At 49.6% G+C, this 17,265-nt stretch overlaps 1 protein-coding gene across 2 annotated transcripts in view; it reads right to left on the bottom strand.

Moving 5' to 3' along the window:
* The window catches only part of LOC140305247 (calpain-1 catalytic subunit-like), a 53,358-nt gene that overhangs the window by 6,611 nt on the left and 29,482 nt on the right, over nucleotides 1–17,265 (bottom strand). The window contains exons 3-15 of one of the 2 annotated variants that reach the window (XM_072384011.1): nucleotides 17,114–17,183; nucleotides 7,905–8,023; nucleotides 7,456–7,589; nucleotides 7,142–7,310; nucleotides 6,906–6,989; nucleotides 4,538–4,623; nucleotides 4,385–4,459; nucleotides 4,150–4,310; nucleotides 1,003–1,172; nucleotides 602–613; nucleotides 320–531; nucleotides 212–251; nucleotides 55–120 (exon numbers count right to left, since the gene is read on the bottom strand). In XM_072384011.1, the coding sequence (XP_072240112.1) occupies nucleotides 55–120; nucleotides 212–251; nucleotides 320–531; nucleotides 602–613; nucleotides 1,003–1,172; nucleotides 4,150–4,310; nucleotides 4,385–4,459; nucleotides 4,538–4,623; nucleotides 6,906–6,989; nucleotides 7,142–7,310; nucleotides 7,456–7,589; nucleotides 7,905–8,023; nucleotides 17,114–17,183 (1,398 nt within the window). The remainder of the gene's footprint in view (nucleotides 1–54; nucleotides 121–211; nucleotides 252–319; nucleotides 532–601; nucleotides 614–1,002; nucleotides 1,173–4,149; nucleotides 4,311–4,384; nucleotides 4,460–4,537; nucleotides 4,624–6,905; nucleotides 6,990–7,141; nucleotides 7,311–7,455; nucleotides 7,590–7,904; nucleotides 8,024–17,113; nucleotides 17,184–17,265) is intronic. The other variant, XM_072384012.1, reaches the window with a different exon arrangement.

Raw genomic sequence — 17,265 nt, 5'->3', positions numbered from 1 at the left:
CAGAAGGTGTTAAAGTTCAGAGTGAAACATGGCGGCGTCTCTAACTGGACTCACGTTTCCGGACACCTGAGCGAACATGGACCTGAAGGAGTCATCGATGTCGCTCTCAGAAATCTCCTCCTGCAGAGACGAGCAGCAGGAAGGTCATCACACACAACATCTTTAGGTTTGGTAGCTAACATTTGTAGACAGTAAACAAGGTGTTTCGGACCTCTTCGGCGAGGTCTGCAACCACGTTGTCGTCCAAGTCCCTGCAGAGATTCACCCTCAGAAGCAGTTCACTTTGACAGAGCTCAGCTGAAGAAAACCACAAACTCACCGGGTCTCAGACTGCTTCTCGGTGAACACCCTCAGAACGAAGTCGGCCTCCTTCGAAGGCTCATAGGTGGACGGCACGATCAGGTACTCACCTGGCGGGAGGCGGAGCCTGGCGCTCACCTCTCGCAGGTTGATGAAGGTGTTGGAGCGAGCACAGGAGGAGTGACGCAGAAAGAAATCCTTCTTCATGTGGACGCTGGGAGCGCCTCGGTGCTGTCGGGCAGACGGACGTTTGACTTAAAGATGCCAAGATGGAACAAAGCAGTTTGACTGGAGAACTCACCTCGTCAGGGATCTGTCAACGAGGCAAACAGAGAAAAAGCCGTGAGACGGGAACATCTCGATGTCGGGACATCCTGAGCTTCCTCTAAATGGAGAGAACATTCCCTGAGGTGTTCAGGTGTAAGAGAGCGTTCGTTCAGGGCTGGCTCTGTAACTTCCACACAAACCGTTTCCTGTACACTTCACCTGCTGTAATGATGAACCATGACCTCCAGCTGAAGGCGCCGTGAGCACCAGGCCTAGTTCAGGGGTTACCATGGTTGCAGTCACTGGGGTTTGTTGGTGGTTGTTACGAGGTGGTGCAGGTGGAACTTGGGGGGGTAGGGTATGAGTGCTGGTGAAGGAATCATCACGACAGCAGACTCATGACAATGCAACATATTGCGTGATATGACCTCTGACCTTGTAGATGGCGAAGCCAATGGTGTGCATGTCCTGGCCTTGGCGGCGGTAACGGCGGCGGTCCTTCTGCATAAGAGCCACCAGGAAGCTGCAGGCGGCCTCGTCGTCCTCGGGGTCGTCGTCCTCCTCCAGCAGAGTGATCTTATACTGAGGGTTGATCCAGAAGGTGTCTACACAGAGGCATCATGGGACATGTGGTCATGATCACAACCACCTCCAAACATGTCACCACATAATCTGCTGACCCCTGAAGGAGTCCGCCAGCTGCAGATCTACCAGTTTATTTACTTATTTATTTTTACATTTAAAAGTGACAATCTGATACTTATTGAGACGTACGAGACAGACTTTGGTGAAAATACGTGTTGGTTTCAGCACAGTGACTCTCTGTCTCAGCCCTGTTGACTTACCAAGTGCTCAGCCCCACCCTTTTAGTGAGGTCAGCAGCTATGCAGTGGGATGAAAAGTGTTTGCTGCACATTCAGTCTTTAGCTAACTCTGCTGGAACATTAGCCTCAGATATAGTTTATCCACTGGGCTCTTATATCATCTGAGGCTGCTGCTGGATGGAAGATGCATGCTCCTCAGTGCAGCTGACAGCAGAACATTTCCACCAGAAGCTGGCTTCATCCGTCCAGCAGGGTGGATGTGAGGGGGCGGGGCTTAGCAGAGGAGGCGGAGCCAACTTAAGGAGTGAAAATCAGAACGGCTCAAACAAAGGGGAACTAAATAAATACCAGGGTTGTGTTTCTGGGGAGTTTTACAACTGCTGGTGACCTCAGACGCCCTGATATATGCTCCCAGGAGCAGGAAGAAGGAGTTTTACACTTCAGACGCCCTGATATATGCTCCCAGGAGCAGGAAGAAGGAGTTTTACACTTCAGACGCCCTGATATATGCTCCCAGGAGCAGGAAGAAGGAGTTTTACACTTCAGACGCCCTGATATCTGCTCCCAGGAACAGGAAGAAGGAGTTTTACACTTCAGACGCCCTGATATATGCTCCCAGGAGCAGGAAGAAGGAGTTTTACACTTCAGACGCCCTGATATCTGCTCCCAGGAGCAGGAAGAAGGAGTTTTACACTTCAGACGCCCTGATATATGCTCCCAGGAGCAGGAAGAAGGAGTTTTACACTTCAGACGCCCTGATATATGCTCCCAGGAGCAGGAAGAAGGAGTTTTACACTTCAGACGCCCTGATATATGCTCCCAGGAGCAGGAAGAAGGAGTTTTACACTTCAGACGCCCTGATATATGCTCCTAGGAGCAGGAAGAAGGAGTTTTACACTTCAGACGCCCTGATATATGCTCCTAGGAACAGGAAGAAGGAGTTTTACACTTCAGACGCCCTGATATATGCTCCTAGGAGCAGGAAGAAGGAGTTTTACACTTCAGACGCCCTGATATATGCTCCTAGGAACAGGAAGAAGGAGTTTTACACTTCAGACGCCCTGATATATGCTCCCAGGAGCAGGAAGAAGGAGTTTTACACTTCAGACGCCCTGATATATGCTCCCAGGAGCAGGAAGAAGGAGTTTTACACTTCAGACGCCCTGATATCTGCTCCCAGGAACAGGAAGAAGGAGTTTTACACTTCAGACGCCCTGATATATGCTCCCAGGAGCAGGAAGAAGGAGTTTTACACTTCAGACGCCCTGATATCTGCTCCCAGGAACAGGAAGAAGGAGTTTTACACTTCAGACGCCCTGATATATGCTCCCAGGAGCAGGAAGAAGGAGTTTTACACTTCAGACGCCCTGATATATGCTCCCAGGAGCAGGAAGAAGGAGTTTTACACTTCAGACGCCCTGATATATGCTCCTAGGAGCAGGAAGAAGGAGTTTTACACTTCAGACGCCCTGATATATGATCCTAGGAACAGGAAGAAGGAGTTTTACACTTCAGACGCCCTGATATATGCTCCTAGGAGCAGGAAGAAGGAGTTTTACACTTCAGACGCCCTGATATATGCTCCTAGGAACAGGAAGAAGGAGTTTTACACTTCAGACGCCCTGATATATGCTCCCAGGAACAGGAAGAAGGAGTTTTACACTTCAGACGCCCTGATATATGCTCCTAGGAACAGGAAGAAGGAGTTTTACACTTCAGACGCCCTGATATCTGCTCCCAGGAGCAGGAAGAAGGAGTTTTACACTTCAGACGCCCTGATATATGCTCCCAGGAACAGGAAGAAGGAGTTTTACACTTCAGACGCCCTGATATATGCTCCCAGGAACAGGAAGAAGGAGTTTTACACTTCAGACGCCCTGATATATGCTCCTAGGAACAGGAAGAAGGAGTTTTACACTTCAGACGCCCTGATATATGCTCCCAGGAACAGGAAGAAGGAGTTTTACACTTCAGACGCCCTGATATATGCTCCCAGGAACAGGAAGAAGGAGTTTTACACTTCAGACGCCCTGATATATGCTCCTAGGAACAGGAAGAAGGAGTTTTACACTTCAGACGCCCTGATATATGCTCCCAGGAACAGGAAGAAGGAGTTTTACACTTCAGACGCCCTGATATATGCTCCTAGGAACAGGAAGAAGGAGTTTTACACTTCAGACGCCCTGATATCTGCTCCCAGGAGCAGGAAGAAGGAGTTTTACACTTCAGACGCCCTGATATATGCTCCCAGGAACAGGAAGAAGGAGTTTTACACTTCAGACGCCCTGATATATGCTCCCAGGAGCAGGAAGAAGGAGTTTTACACTTCAGACGCCCTGATATCTGCTCCCAGGAGCAGGAAGAAGGAGTTTTACACTTCAGACGCCCTGATATCTGCTTCCAGGAACAGGAAGAAGGAGTTTTACACTTCAGACGCCCTGATATATGCTCCCAGGAGCAGGAAGAAGGAGTTTTACACAATATGGAAGCTTTTTCTTTTAAAGATGCAGATAAAGATGGACCTAACCCTGTTTGTTCAGGTTTCTCTTTTAAACAAACAGGATCTGAAGGATCACACTCAGTTTTAATTCTGTTTAATTTAATTTATGATTTAAGTAAAACTATTATGGTGTCTCGAGGCAGCTGACCCGTTAACATGTTGACCTGAGGATGATCAGAGTAACTCGAGCTCTTCCTCAGCTGCTAGAACTGGTTTATGTGGAACGTGACTCTAAAATCTGCCCCCCTCCGTCCTCACTGGGGTGGTTCCTGCAGCCGCCGGCGGTGCTTCCTCTCCTCCAGCCACCCTCAAATGTCACGGTGGTCCAGAAGCCGGTGGAGTCCTGACTCAGAGCGTCTGGTGTCAGATTGCAGATCTCCAACCGTGAGAATTGACGCAGGAACTCCTGGAAAGACATCCTGACAGACAGAGACACGTCTTACTGGACTCTGGAGTTACAGAACTCTGAGTTATCCTCCCAGTACGAACCTACCAGAACTCCCCATCCTCCATCTTACACAGCATGTCGTCCTTATCTGCAGAGTCGATGTGGTTCCACTCCGAGGAGCTGAAACATTAAGATTCAGTTCAGTCCTCATGGTCGGGCTCCTGCTGTCGTCCAGCTGCCTCATTGTGCTGCACTCACCTGTCACTCCAGGCTCCGGTCCACTCCACCTGGCCCCAGGGGTTCCTGATCCGGATCAGGCGCTCCTGCCGGCCTTGATACTCCACCTGAACATTCAAACATGAGCACATAGAGACAGAAAAACATTAACCTGAAAGATGAAGATTTAACAGTGGGTCACATGTATGTCACATTTATGCTATGCTGATGATACTCAGCTGAACTTATCTATGAAACCAGATGAAACCAACAGGTTGGTCAGACTACAAGCCTGTCTTAAAGACATAAAGACCTGGATGAGTCAGAACTTTCTGCTTCTAAACTCAGACAAACTGAAGTTGTTCTCTTTGGACCTGAGCGCTTCAGGGAGAAATTGTCCTGTTATATAGTTACTCTAGATGGTATTTCTTTGGCTTCTAGTTCTACAGGGAGGAACCTTGGAGTTATTTCTGACCAGGATCTATCCTCTGACTCCATATAAAACAGGTTTCTGCCTTCTTTCACCTTCGTAATATCATTAAAATCAGGAACATCCTGTCTCAGGGTGATGCAGAGAAACTGCTCCATGCATCTGTTCCTTCAGGACTGAACTACTGTAATTCCTTATTATTGTTCTGTCCCACAGATTCTCTGAAAAGCCTCCAGCTGATCCAAAATGCTGCAGCCAGAGTTGCAACTGTCACCTCGTGCACACTCAGGGTTAGGGTTAGGGGTAACCCTGTCCACTCAGGACAGGGAGGGTAAATGTTCAGTTATCAGGCCCCTAAAAGCAGAATGGGAGGCAGAGCCTTCAGTTATCAGGCCCCTAAAAGCAGAATGGGAGGCAGAGCCTTCAGTTATCAGGCCCCTAAAAGCAGAATGGGAGGCAGAGCCTTCAGTTATCAGGCCCCTAAAAGCAGAATGGGAGGCAGAGCCTTCCGTTATCAGGCCCCTAAAAGCAGAATGGGAGGCAGAGCCTTCAGTTATCAGGCCCCTAAAAGCAGAATGGGAGGCAGAGCCTTCAGTTATCAGGCCCCTAAAAGCAGAATGGGAGGCAGAGCCTTCAGTTATCAGGCCCCTAAAAGCAGAATGGGAGGCAGAGCCTTCAGTTATCAGGCCCCTAAAAGCAGAATGGGAGGCAGAGCCTTCAGTTATCAGGCCCCTAAAAGCAGAATGGGAGGCAGAGCCTTCGGTTATCAGGCCCATAAAAGCAGAATGGGAGGCAGAGCCTTCAGTTATCAGGCCCCTAAAAGCAGAATGGGAGGCAGAGCCTTCAGTTATCAGGCCCCTAAAAGCAGAATGGGAGGCAGAGCCTTCAGTTATCAGGCCCCTAAAAGCAGAATGGGAGGCAGAGCCTTCAGTTATCAGGCCCCTAAAAGCAGAATGGGAGGCAGAGCCTTCAGTTATCAGGCCCCTAAAAGCAGAATGGGAGGCAGAGCCTTCAGTTATCAGGCCCCTAAAAGCAGAATGGGAGGCAGAGCCTTCAGTTATCAGGCCCCTAAAAGCAGAATGGGAGGCAGAGCCTTCAGTTATCAGGCCCCTAAAAGCAGAATGGGAGGCAGAGCCTTCAGTTATCAGGCCCCTAAAAGCAGAATGGGAGGCAGAGCCTTCAGTTATCAGGCCCCTCTCTGTGGAACCAGCTGCCAGTTTGGCTTCAGGAAGCAGACACCCTCTCTACCTTTAAGATCAGGCTGAAACTTTCCTTTCTGATAAAGCTTATAGTTAGGGATGGCTCAGGTGAGCCTGAAACATCCCATAGTTCTGCTGCTATAGGCCCAGCCTGCTGGGGGAGCTCCCATGATGCACCTCTCCTCCCTCCATGTACAGATGACATCATTGCTGTCATTAACTTGTGTTTCTCTCTCTCAGCAGGTGTCTCTGGCCTGGTGTTACGCTGCTTGTTGTCCCCTCTTTCCTGTCCTCTCAGCCCCAGCTGGTCCAGGCAGATGGACCCTTCCTGGTTCTGGTTCTGATGGAGGTTTCTTCCTGGTTCTGGTTCTGATGGAGGTTTCTTCCTGTTAAAAGGGAGTTTTTTCTCTCCACTGTCGTCTTATGCAGCTCAGGACGGGGATTGGATCAAAGAGACGTTTCGGTGCAATCTGTTGGTTTCCTGAGCTCGGAAATTGTTTTTGAATTGGCTTCATATGAATTAATTGGATTAATTTTTAAATTAATTAATTGGATTTCATTGGATTATGATTACAATGAATTGAACTCCAATTGACTATATTATTTAAGTGCACCAGCTCACAGGTGTGATCACAAACAAGACAACCTCCGTTGCACATGTTGACAAATACATGAAAGATAAAACGTGTTCCTGTGAGCAGACGCAGCAGCAGGAAGAGACTGAGCATCAGTTCAAATGTTCATAAATAATCTTAGCAGTGAATCAGAGCTGCAAACACACCTGTCTGAGCGCCGTCACCGAGTAGGCGTGGCCTTTCACCAGCTTCTTGAAGGTCACTGCTTCCATGTCAAAGGCGCTGGTGATCTGAGGACATAACGTTTCATGATTAATGTTTTTATGAAACATGGTAAACCCATCATCAAAGAAACGGCAGAAAACAGATTTAGTCTTTGGAAGCTGCAGGAGCTTTCTGCCCTGATGTAAACTGAAACTGTTCCCATGAACTCAGGACTGACGTCTATGGAGCAGCCCAGCAGAGATCCCCTCTGCAGAGCCTTGCCAATGATACGGTGAAGATCTCTGGGAGCTTTCTTCAGCTCGTACATCTCTGACACGCCACCCGTGAAGTCCTCAAAACCCTCAGTGGTGCTGCCACCAGACAGCGCCTCGTACGACCCGTTCAACCTCAGAACACACAGTGAGAAAAGGTGTTAGAACCAGAACTAGAACCAAAGTGCTCCTACAGGACGAAACTAACATTTATTTACTTGAAAGGTTCCCCCCCCCCTACGTCAGCAGGGGTAGGCAGGAGTAGGTGGGTGTGTCTTACTTGGCGTAGGCCTTCTCCAGCAGGGCGCTCCAGAACTCGCTGCCTTCAGCTGAGTGGACGAACAGCAGCTCTCCGTCTTTCACCGGCAGACGGTCGTCGATCACCACGTCGACCCACTCCCCGAACTGCCAGAACTGAGGAGGGAGGGAGGGAGGGATGGATGATGGATGGATGGATGATGGATGGATGGATGATGGATGGATGGATGGATGGATGATGGATGGATGATGGATGGATGGATGGATGATGGATGATGGATGATGGATGGATGATGGATGATGGATGATGGATGATGGATGGATGATGGATGATGGATGATGGATGGATGGATGGATGGAAGGATGTTAGACAATAACCAGCTGATAGAAACTGCTCTGATCCATTCTGAACCAAAGCCCCCCCCATTAAGCAGGATTGTGGGCGTGGCCTCTGATCACGTGAACTCTCACCTGGAAGTGAAATATGCCAGTGTACTCGTGGCTGAAGCTCTGGCCGTGAGGAACCACACGATGCAGCAGCTGTTCATTCAGAGTCAGAGAGCCGATGGCAGCCAGCAGCCAGCAGTCTCCTGGAAAACAGCTGGAGTTAAAGCAGATGTCACCTGACATCTCACCTGTTCATGCGTTTTATCTGAGACGACAAGCACAGCTGCTGTCAGCGGAAACACCTAAAGAGTCTTTCAAAGCTGCACCTCAGCTACAGATCGTTAAATCAGCCCTTTTTTGACTGAAGTTTGGCACACGGCTTCATGTTCAGGTGTGGTTGGACCAAGTGCTGCTCCACCTGCCGGCCACATGCTGCGATGGTTACAGTCAGTCTCTTGATCACGTGACTTCCTGTTTGTTAATGTGTGCTTATCTCGGGGTAAACAGCATCCTGTAGGTATTGAACTCCAATCAGATTATGATGAGGGAGATGAGTGGGATTCCAGGAAGATGAGTTCATGTTCCAGGAAACGTTTGTTCAGCAGACCGAACATCAGCTGACTCCAGTACTCTGACGGTCTGTGGGGACAGTTAATGCTCTGCTAAAAGACAAAAGCACCAACAACAACAGCGGCTAATGGAGCGTCCGGCCAACAGCCGCCATTCACGGATCAATGGAGTTATCAATGGTTAAAGTGCTGCCTTCAGGTGCTTTCTATAGCGTCATGCTGCTCAGATGCTCAGATGTTGATGGAAACTGGCTGAACTTTGAGGGAGGGAATCTCCATGAGCTCCATTTACTGCAAGCTTCAGGAAATACGCATAAATACAAATAAAAACACGTTAAAAGGACAAAACAAACTTTTTATAGTCATACAGAAGAGCCACCAACAGGGCAAGTTTGAATGAAATGTGTTATTAAAAGAGTATCTGGCGCCGGTAGGATGGTGGCGGTGACCTGATGGCCCCACAGCCCTGATGTCAGGCGCCGGTAGGATGGTGGCGGTGACCTGATGGCCCCACAGCCCTGATGTTAGGCGCCGGTAGGATGGTGGCGGTGACCTGATGGCCCCACAACCCTGATGTTAGGCGCCGGTAGGATGGTGGCGGTGACCTGATGGCCCCACAACCCTGATGTTAGGCGCCGGTAGGATGGTGGCGGTGACCTGATGGCCCCACAGCCCTGATGTCAGGCGCCGGTAGGATGGTGGCGGTGACCTGATGGCCCCACAGCCCTGATGTTAGGCGCCGGTAGGATGGTGGCGGTGACCTGATGGCCCCACAGCCTGATGTTAGGCGCCGGTAGGATGGTGGCGGTGACCTGATGGCCCCACAGCCCTGATGTCAGGCGCCGGTAGGATGGTGGCGGTGACCTGATGGCCCCACAGCCCTGATGTTAGGCGCCGGTAGGATGGTGGCGGTGACCTGATGGCCCCACAGCCCTGATGTTAGGCGCCGGTAGGATGGTGGCGGTGACCTGATGGCCCCACAGCCCTGATGTTAGGCGCCGGTAGGATGGTGGCGGTGACCTGATGGCCCCACAGCCCTGATGTTAGGCGCCGGTAGGATGGTGGCGGTGACCTGATGGCCCCACAACCCTGATGTTAGGCGCCGGTAGGATGGTGGCGGTGACCTGATGGCCCCACAGCCCTGATGTCAGGCGCCGGTAGGATGGTGGCGGTGACCTGATGGCCCCACAGCCCTGATGTTAGGCGCCGGTAGGATGGTGGCGGTGACCTGATGGCCCCACAACCCTGATGTTAGGCGCCGGTAGGATGGTGGCGGTGACCTGATGGCCCCACAACCCTGATGTTAGGCGCCGGTAGGATGGTGGCGGTGACCTGATGGCCCCACAGCCCTGATGTCAGGCGCCGGTAGGATGGTGGCGGTGACCTGATGGCCCCACAGCCCTGATGTTAGGCGCCGGTAGGATGGTGGCGGTGACCTGATGGCCCCACAGCCTGATGTTAGGCGCCGGTAGGATGGTGGCGGTGACCTGATGGCCCCACAGCCCTGATGTCAGGCGCCGGTAGGATGGTGGCGGTGACCTGATGGCCCCACAGCCCTGATGTTAGGCGCCGGTAGGATGGTGGCGGTGACCTGATGGCCCCACAGCCCTGATGTTAGGCGCCGGTAGGATGGTGGCGGTGACCTGATGGCCCCACAGCCCTGATGTTAGGCGCCGGTAGGATGGTGGCGGTGACCTGATGGCCCCACAGCCCTGATGTTAGGCGCCGGTAGGATGGTGGCGGTGACCTGATGGCCCCACAGCCCTGATGTTAGGCGCCGGTAGGATGGTGGCGGTGACCTGATGGCCCCACAGCCCTGATGTTAGGCGCCGGTAGGATGGTGGCGGTGACCTGATGGCCCCACAGCCCTGATGTTAGGCGCCGGTAGGATGGTGGCGGTGACCTGATGGCCCCACAGCCCTGATGTTAGGCGCCGGTAGGATGGTGGCGGTGACCTGATGGCCCCACAGCCCTGATGTTAGGCGCCGGTAGGATGGTGGCGGTGACCTGATGGCCCCACAGCCCTGATGTTAGGCGCCGGTAGGATGGTGGCGGTGACCTGATGGCCCCACAGCCCTGATGTCAGGCGCCGGTAGGATGGTGGCGGTGACCTGACGGCCCCACAGCCCTGATGTCAGGCGCCGGTAGGATGGTGGCGGTGACCTGATGGCCCCACAGCCCTGATGTTAGGCGCCGGTAGGATGGTGGCGGTGACCTGATGGCCCCACAGCCCTGATGTTAGGCGCCGGTAGGATGGTGGCGGTGACCTGATGGCCCCACAGCCCTGATGTTAGGCGCCGGTAGGATGGTGGCGGTGGGTGACCTGATGGCCCCACAGCCCTGATGTTAGGCGCCGGTAGGATGGTGGCGGTGACCTGATGGCCCCACAGCCCTGATGTTAGGCGCCGGTAGGATGGTGGCGGTGACCTGATGGCCCCACAGCCCTGATGTTAGGCGCCGGTAGGATGGTGGCGGTGACCTGATGGCCCCACAGCCCTGATGTCAGGCGCCGGTAGGATGGTGGCGGTGACCTGATGGCCCCACAGCCCTGATGTTAGGCGCCGGTAGGATGGTGGCGGTGACCTGATGGCCCCACAGCCCTGATGTTAGGCGCCGGTAGGATGGTGGCGGTGACCTGATGGCCCCACAGCCCTGATGTTAGGCGCCGGTAGGATGGTGGCGGTGACCTGATGGCCCCACAGCCTGATGTTAGGCGCCGGTAGGATGGTGGCGGTGACCTGACGGCCCCACAGCCCTGATGTTAGGCGCCGGTGACCTGATGGCCCCACAGCCCTGATGTTAGGCGCCGGTAGGATGGTGGCGGTGACCTGATGGCCCCACAGCCCTGATGTTAGGCGCCGGTAGGATGGTGGCGGTGACCTGATGGCCCCACAGCCCTGATGTTAGGCGCCGGTAGGATGGTGGCGGTGACCTGATGGCCCCACAGCCCTGATGTTAGGCGCCGGTAGGATGGTGGCGGTGACCTGATGGCCCCACAGCCCTGATGTTAGGCGCCGGTAGGATGGTGGCGGTGACCTGATGGAGCCAGCTGATCCGTGCCTCCATGTCCGGGCTGAGGAGAGGCTTTAACCAAAGGCTGCCTCGGACCTGCCCAAATATCTGCTGAGCTCATCCAGGAAGTCTGCATCGTCATCACATGGCGGCGGCGGCCAGTCCGTGACCGCCTGAATACCTCGCCACGGACACGGTTCAGGCTGGCTCTTGCTGCCCCTTCATCAGAATGGATTCATTTAAATGTCGGTCTCTTACATGGTGACGGCTGTGGTCCCGTGGTCAATGAATTTAACCCTGACCCAGAAAACTACATTAATATTAGACAAAAGCCCCATAACAGCCATGAAAAAACAGTCTTCAAAGACCAGACAGGAGACATTATAGAAAATTACAAATATCTTGGGACTACTCTGGATAATAAGTTAAATTTTACCGGCCATTCAGAGAACCAGCAACAAAAGAGCCAACAACGACTCTTTCCTGAGAAAACTCAGGTTTCAGATCGATAAGTCCAAATAAATTCAATATATATATATATATATAGTTTTTAATCAGGAAGCTCAGTATGGCCTTAAATTTGACTCAAAAATAGCTGCAAAGGCTGGTCTACAAATATGAGCTGAACACGTTTTACTATCCACAAAACTTTCCTATTTGTAACTTGTGTGTTGGTTTTTACAAATATATGTGTAAATATATATATAATATAATATATGTGTAAACATATATATAATATATGTGTAAACATATATATAATATAATATATGTGTAAATATATATATATAATATAATATATGTGTAAATATATAATTTTGCAAATATTCTTATTTGTGTATTTTTGACCCTGCCCTCTCACTGAGATGATCAAACACAAACTGAAGGATTACTATCTATCAATAAATAATAACAGTTCATTACTGGTTCATTACTGATGGTTATTGATCATTACTGATAGATGTTATTGATTGGGCCACTCAGTCTGAGTGTCTCTGAGCTGTGATATCAGCAGCGTCCAGTAGGTGGAGCCAAAGCTGTTGAAACGATCTTAGTCCCGCCCACAGAAGGGAAGGGGCGTGTCCATACGATCATGTTTACAATGAGGAGGACTCCACCCAACTGGTTGGAGGTCAGCCATCTTTGTTCTGTGACAGCCTGCTTTGTGAGGCCCGCTGCTAACAGCCTGCTTTGTGAGGCCCGCTGCTAACAGCCTGCTTTGTGAGGCCCGCTGCTAACAGCCTGCTTTGTGAGGCCCGCTGCTAACAGCCTGCTTTGTGAGGCCCGCTGCTAACAGCCTGCTTTGTGAGGCCCGCTGCTAACAGCCTGCTTTGTGAGGCCCGCTGCTAACAGCCTGCTTTGTGAGGCCCGCTGCTAACAGCCTGCTTTGTGGGGCCCGCTGCTAACAGCCTGCTTTGTGAGGCCCGCTGCTAACAGCCTGCTTTGTGAGGCCCGCTGCTAACAGCCTGCTTTGTGAGGCCCGCTGCTAACAGCCTGCTTTGTGAGGCCCGCTGCTAACAGCCTCCTTTGTGAGGCCCGCTGCTAACAGCCTGCTTTGTGAGGCCCGCTGCTAACAGCCTGCTTTGTGAGGCCCTGCCCTCCATCAGTGCTGAATGCATTTCCTGCCTGAGCCTCAGCCGGTTTCTCACTGCGGCTGTGCAGCTGCTTTATCCCAACACAATGGTGTGGTGGCCCAGCACCGCCAGAGCAGCTGGCCTGAAAGCAGAATACTGGAAGGCCAGAGGCTGAGGGGGTCCCTGAGTCCTCTTCATCCTCTGAGTCCAACCCCCCCAAGACACAAGTCCCATGTAATAGGCCTATAGATATGTTTTAGGCCTATTCATACAAATCTTTATTTGTCTTTTATGTCTTTTTTTTCTTTTGTCCCAACAGATTCTGATGGTGCCGCTGAAAAAGATAATTGTCTGTAAATGCTGAAACATGTTTGGTCTGATGACCATCTCCTGAAGAATATTTAATTATCTGTGCAGTAATGCTGCGCCTTCATCCACGGGATAGTTTCTAAAGGACATGTTTGTGAAAAAGGTCGCCTCCTGCTGTGTCTAATGGACTTCCAGAACTTCTAGAAGAACTGGGCTACGCCAAAACTCGCCTGCTGACTGAATGAATGAGGAAATCAAAGGGCGTCTGGCTGAAAGAGGGCGGAGACGGAGAGAAACTCGAGGTTTACTGAGGAGTGTCTGTCACACACACACGGGTGTGTGCAGGAGTTCGAAGTCTTTGTGTCACTCTTCTTCTTGGAAAGGTTTACCCACAGACTCGCTGTGCATGCTGGGAACACTGGGTCCTATGCTGATGGGAGTAATAAATAGCTCTACATGTGGTGTGTGTTAGGAACAGGTTTCTGCTTTGTTTACTCTACAGTGAGCCGGTCTCTGAGCGCCAGTTGGTGGGGAAGTTCTTTTAAAGCTACAGAGTCCTAAACCAGCAGCTGCACATGTTGAAGAGTGTCTGTTGTCAGACAGCTCAGTGACTCAGAATAACAGCAGTTAACAGGAACCTTAACCAGCAGCCTCTGATGCTACAGATACAACACGTCTGATAACATGAGCTGTTTTTATTCTGGTTGGACTTTGATGGGACTCAGAATATTAGTTTATATTAACAGCTTCCAGGCTGAAGCTGCTCTGATGGGAACATTAAGGACAATATGATGTGTGCTAGCGGGCAGTTCTGGTGACATTTCAACAGAAATTAGCCACAATTTGTCCAACACAATAAACATATGTTGCTTTTTGGAATAAATATCTCTACTCTGTCACCTCTGACAGAGTCGGACTCGTGGGTTCCTTCTATGTAGTTTATTGTAGTTTATTGTTAGCTTTTTATATAGCTTTTTATAGAGCTGTTATATCTTCATTTGTAAGTCGCTTTGGATAAAAGCGTCTGATAAATACAGAAACAGAAACATAAATGCAGGACAGAAATCAAAAAGTGTCTCTACTGCCCATCCCAAGCCTCAGCTTCCTTTTGTTCTCTGCTAGCTTCCTTCTGTTCCCTGCTAGCTTCCTTCTGTTCTCTGCTAGCTTCCTTCTGTTCTCTGCTAGCATCCTTCTGTTCTCTGCTAGCTTCCTTTTGTTCTGTGCTAGCTTCCTTCAGTTCTCTGCAAGCTTCCTTCTGTTCTCTGCTAGCTTCCTTCTGTTCTCTGCAAGCTTCCTTCAGTTCTCTGCTAGCTTCCTTCTGTTCTCTGCTAGCTTCCTTCTGTTCTCTGCTAGCTTCCTTCTGTTCTCTGCTAGCTTCCTTCTGTTCTCTGCTAGCTTCCTTCTGTTCTCTGCTAGCTTCCTTCTGTTCTCTGCTAGCTTCCTTCTGTTCTCTGCTAGCTTCCTTCTGTTCTCTGCTAGCATCCTTCTGTTCTCTGCTAGCTTCCTTCAGTTCTCTGCTAGCTTCCTTTTGTTCTGTGCTAGCTTCCTTCAGTTCTCTGCAAGCTTCCTTCTGTTCTCTGCTAGCTTCCTTCTGTTCTCTGCAAGCTTCCTTCAGTTCTCTGCTAGCTTCCTTCTGTTCTCTGCTAGCTTCCTTCTGTTCTCTGCTAGCTTCCTTCTGTTCTCTGCTAGCTTCCTTCTGTTCTCTGCTAGCTTCCTTCTGTTCTCTGCTAGCTTCCTTCTGTTCTCTGCTAGCTTCCTTCTGTTCTCTGCTAGCTTCCTTCTGTTCTCTGCTAGCTTCCTTCTGTTCTCTGCTAGCTTCCTTCTGTTCTCTGCAGGTGTAACCCTTCCAACATACAAACGTCCCACCATTCCGACAAGGCTTTTCATATGAAGAAAAGTGCGTTACTCAACAGGTGAGTCACTTCTTTCTATTCATCATTTTACATGTTTTAAGACATGTGAACAGATGCTACACGACCTTTAAAAGCGTAATTAAATTTCATATAATTGAGGTATAACGCACATATAATGCGCTCCAAAAGCAAATTAATGATATTCAAATAGTTTATTACACAAAAAAGAGCGACAAACTGTTAATCACTGTTCACTTAATGATCTGAAACTAATAAAAATAAAATAATAATATGTTTTGTTGTTTTTAGTTCTGGGTTTTTCTATTATGACTTTAGGTTTTTCATGTTCTGTTAAGTCATTAGTTTTAACATTGTTTTCCCCCAGTCCTTAGGTTCCACGTCACCTGTCTTTGAGCTGCACTCCATCACCAATCACCTCCCTTTAGTATTTAGTTTCCAGGGTTGTTCAGGTTTTATTCATTGCCATAGTTTAGTTATAGTCATGTTTCATGCTTCATGCCATGTTTTGTTTTGTTTGTTTTTCATAGTCAGTTTAATGGGTTTGGTTTTCCGGCTCAGCCGCGCCTTGTTTAAATAAATCGAGTTTTTACTTTTAAATGATCTGTATCTGAGTCCCATCATGCCACAACACTCCACCAGCTGTGACAGGTAGCCTAATATATATGATTTTGGTTTTATTTGCAGCACAGGTGAGATGTCACTGATGTCTGAGGAGGACAGAGGAGGAGATCGCTCAGTGGTAGTAATATTGTAATCAGACACTAGCTCACGGTTCAGTTGTCCTGACCTGTAGTCCCCAGAGAATAGTAGTTTAGAATAGAAGGAACCTAAACTTATTCCAACTTTTTGCACATGGACATCTCAGTTCATCTCAGTCTCTGAATGTTACTGATGCTTACCTCTGTACCAGGTGACATGTTCTCGCTGGACTTAGTCAGTTATTTCAGGTATGTAACTGTAGCATTGACATCTGTAACTGCAATTATTAATGTTGCATATGATGCCAGAGTGAAAAAAAGCATGGGCTCTGTGGAGCTGGTTGCTGGGACTGACACTGTATTCCTGTTTAAGTCATATTTATCTGATAGATTCAAGTTTGTTCTTGTAAATGAAGAATCTTCCTCACACACCAGAGTAAGTCATGGAGTTCCTCAGGGTTCTGTGCTTGGACCGATTCTTTTTACTTTCTACATGCTTCCATTAGGTAACATTATCAGACAGCATGGCATAAAGTTCCATTGTTATGCTGATGATACTCAGCTGTACTTATCTATGAAACCAGATGAAACCTACAGGTTGGTCAGACTACAAGCCTGTCTTAAAGACATAAAGACCTGGATGACTCAGAACTTTCTGCTTCTACATTCAGACAAAACTGAAGTTGTTCTCTTTGGACCTGAGCGCTTCAGGGAGAAATTGTCTAGTTATATAGTTCCTCTAGATGGTATTTCCTTGGCTTCTAGTTCTACAGTGAGGAACCTTGGAGTTATTTCTGACCAGGATCTGTCCTCTGACTCACATATAAAACAGGTTTCTGCCTTCTTTCACCTTCATAATATCATTAAAATCAGGACCATCCTGTCTCAGGGTGATGCAGAGAAACTGCTCCATGCATCTGTTCCTTCAGGACTGAACTACTGTAATTCCTTATTATTGTTCTGTCCCACAGATTCTCTGAAAAGCCTCCAGCTGATCCAAAACCCTGCAGCCAGAGTTCTGATGAGATCTAACAGCAGAGATCATGTTTCTCCAGTTTTAGCTTCTCTTCATTGGCTCCCTGTTAGATTCAGAATAGAATTTAAGGTTCTTCTCCTCACATATAAAGCTCTTAATGACCGAGCTCCATCACATCTTAAAGATCTCACAGCTGGATATTTCCCCAACAGAGCACTGCTAAAGTGTTCTGTTTATTAACAGTGGATCAGAACCCAGCAACACATAAACAGCGACAGACTCACCCAGCGCTCCCTGGCAGATGTCCGTCCTCGTGGCTCCACCCACAATGAACTGAGGGTCTGCTACCAGTTCCTGGAACAGCCAATCAGAAACAGGCATCTATCAGACAGCTGCTACGTCACCAAAATCTCACTTCCTGCCTGAGACAGGAAGC

Source organism: Leuresthes tenuis, unplaced genomic scaffold (assembly GCF_036924035.1).
Source record: "Leuresthes tenuis unplaced genomic scaffold, fLeuTen1.0.hap1 SCAF_4, whole genome shotgun sequence".
Classification (NCBI taxonomy): domain Eukaryota; kingdom Metazoa; phylum Chordata; class Actinopteri; order Atheriniformes; family Atherinopsidae; genus Leuresthes; species Leuresthes tenuis.
Note: the sequence above shows the minus strand (reverse complement) of the source record. Positions and strands in the feature narration are given on the sequence as shown.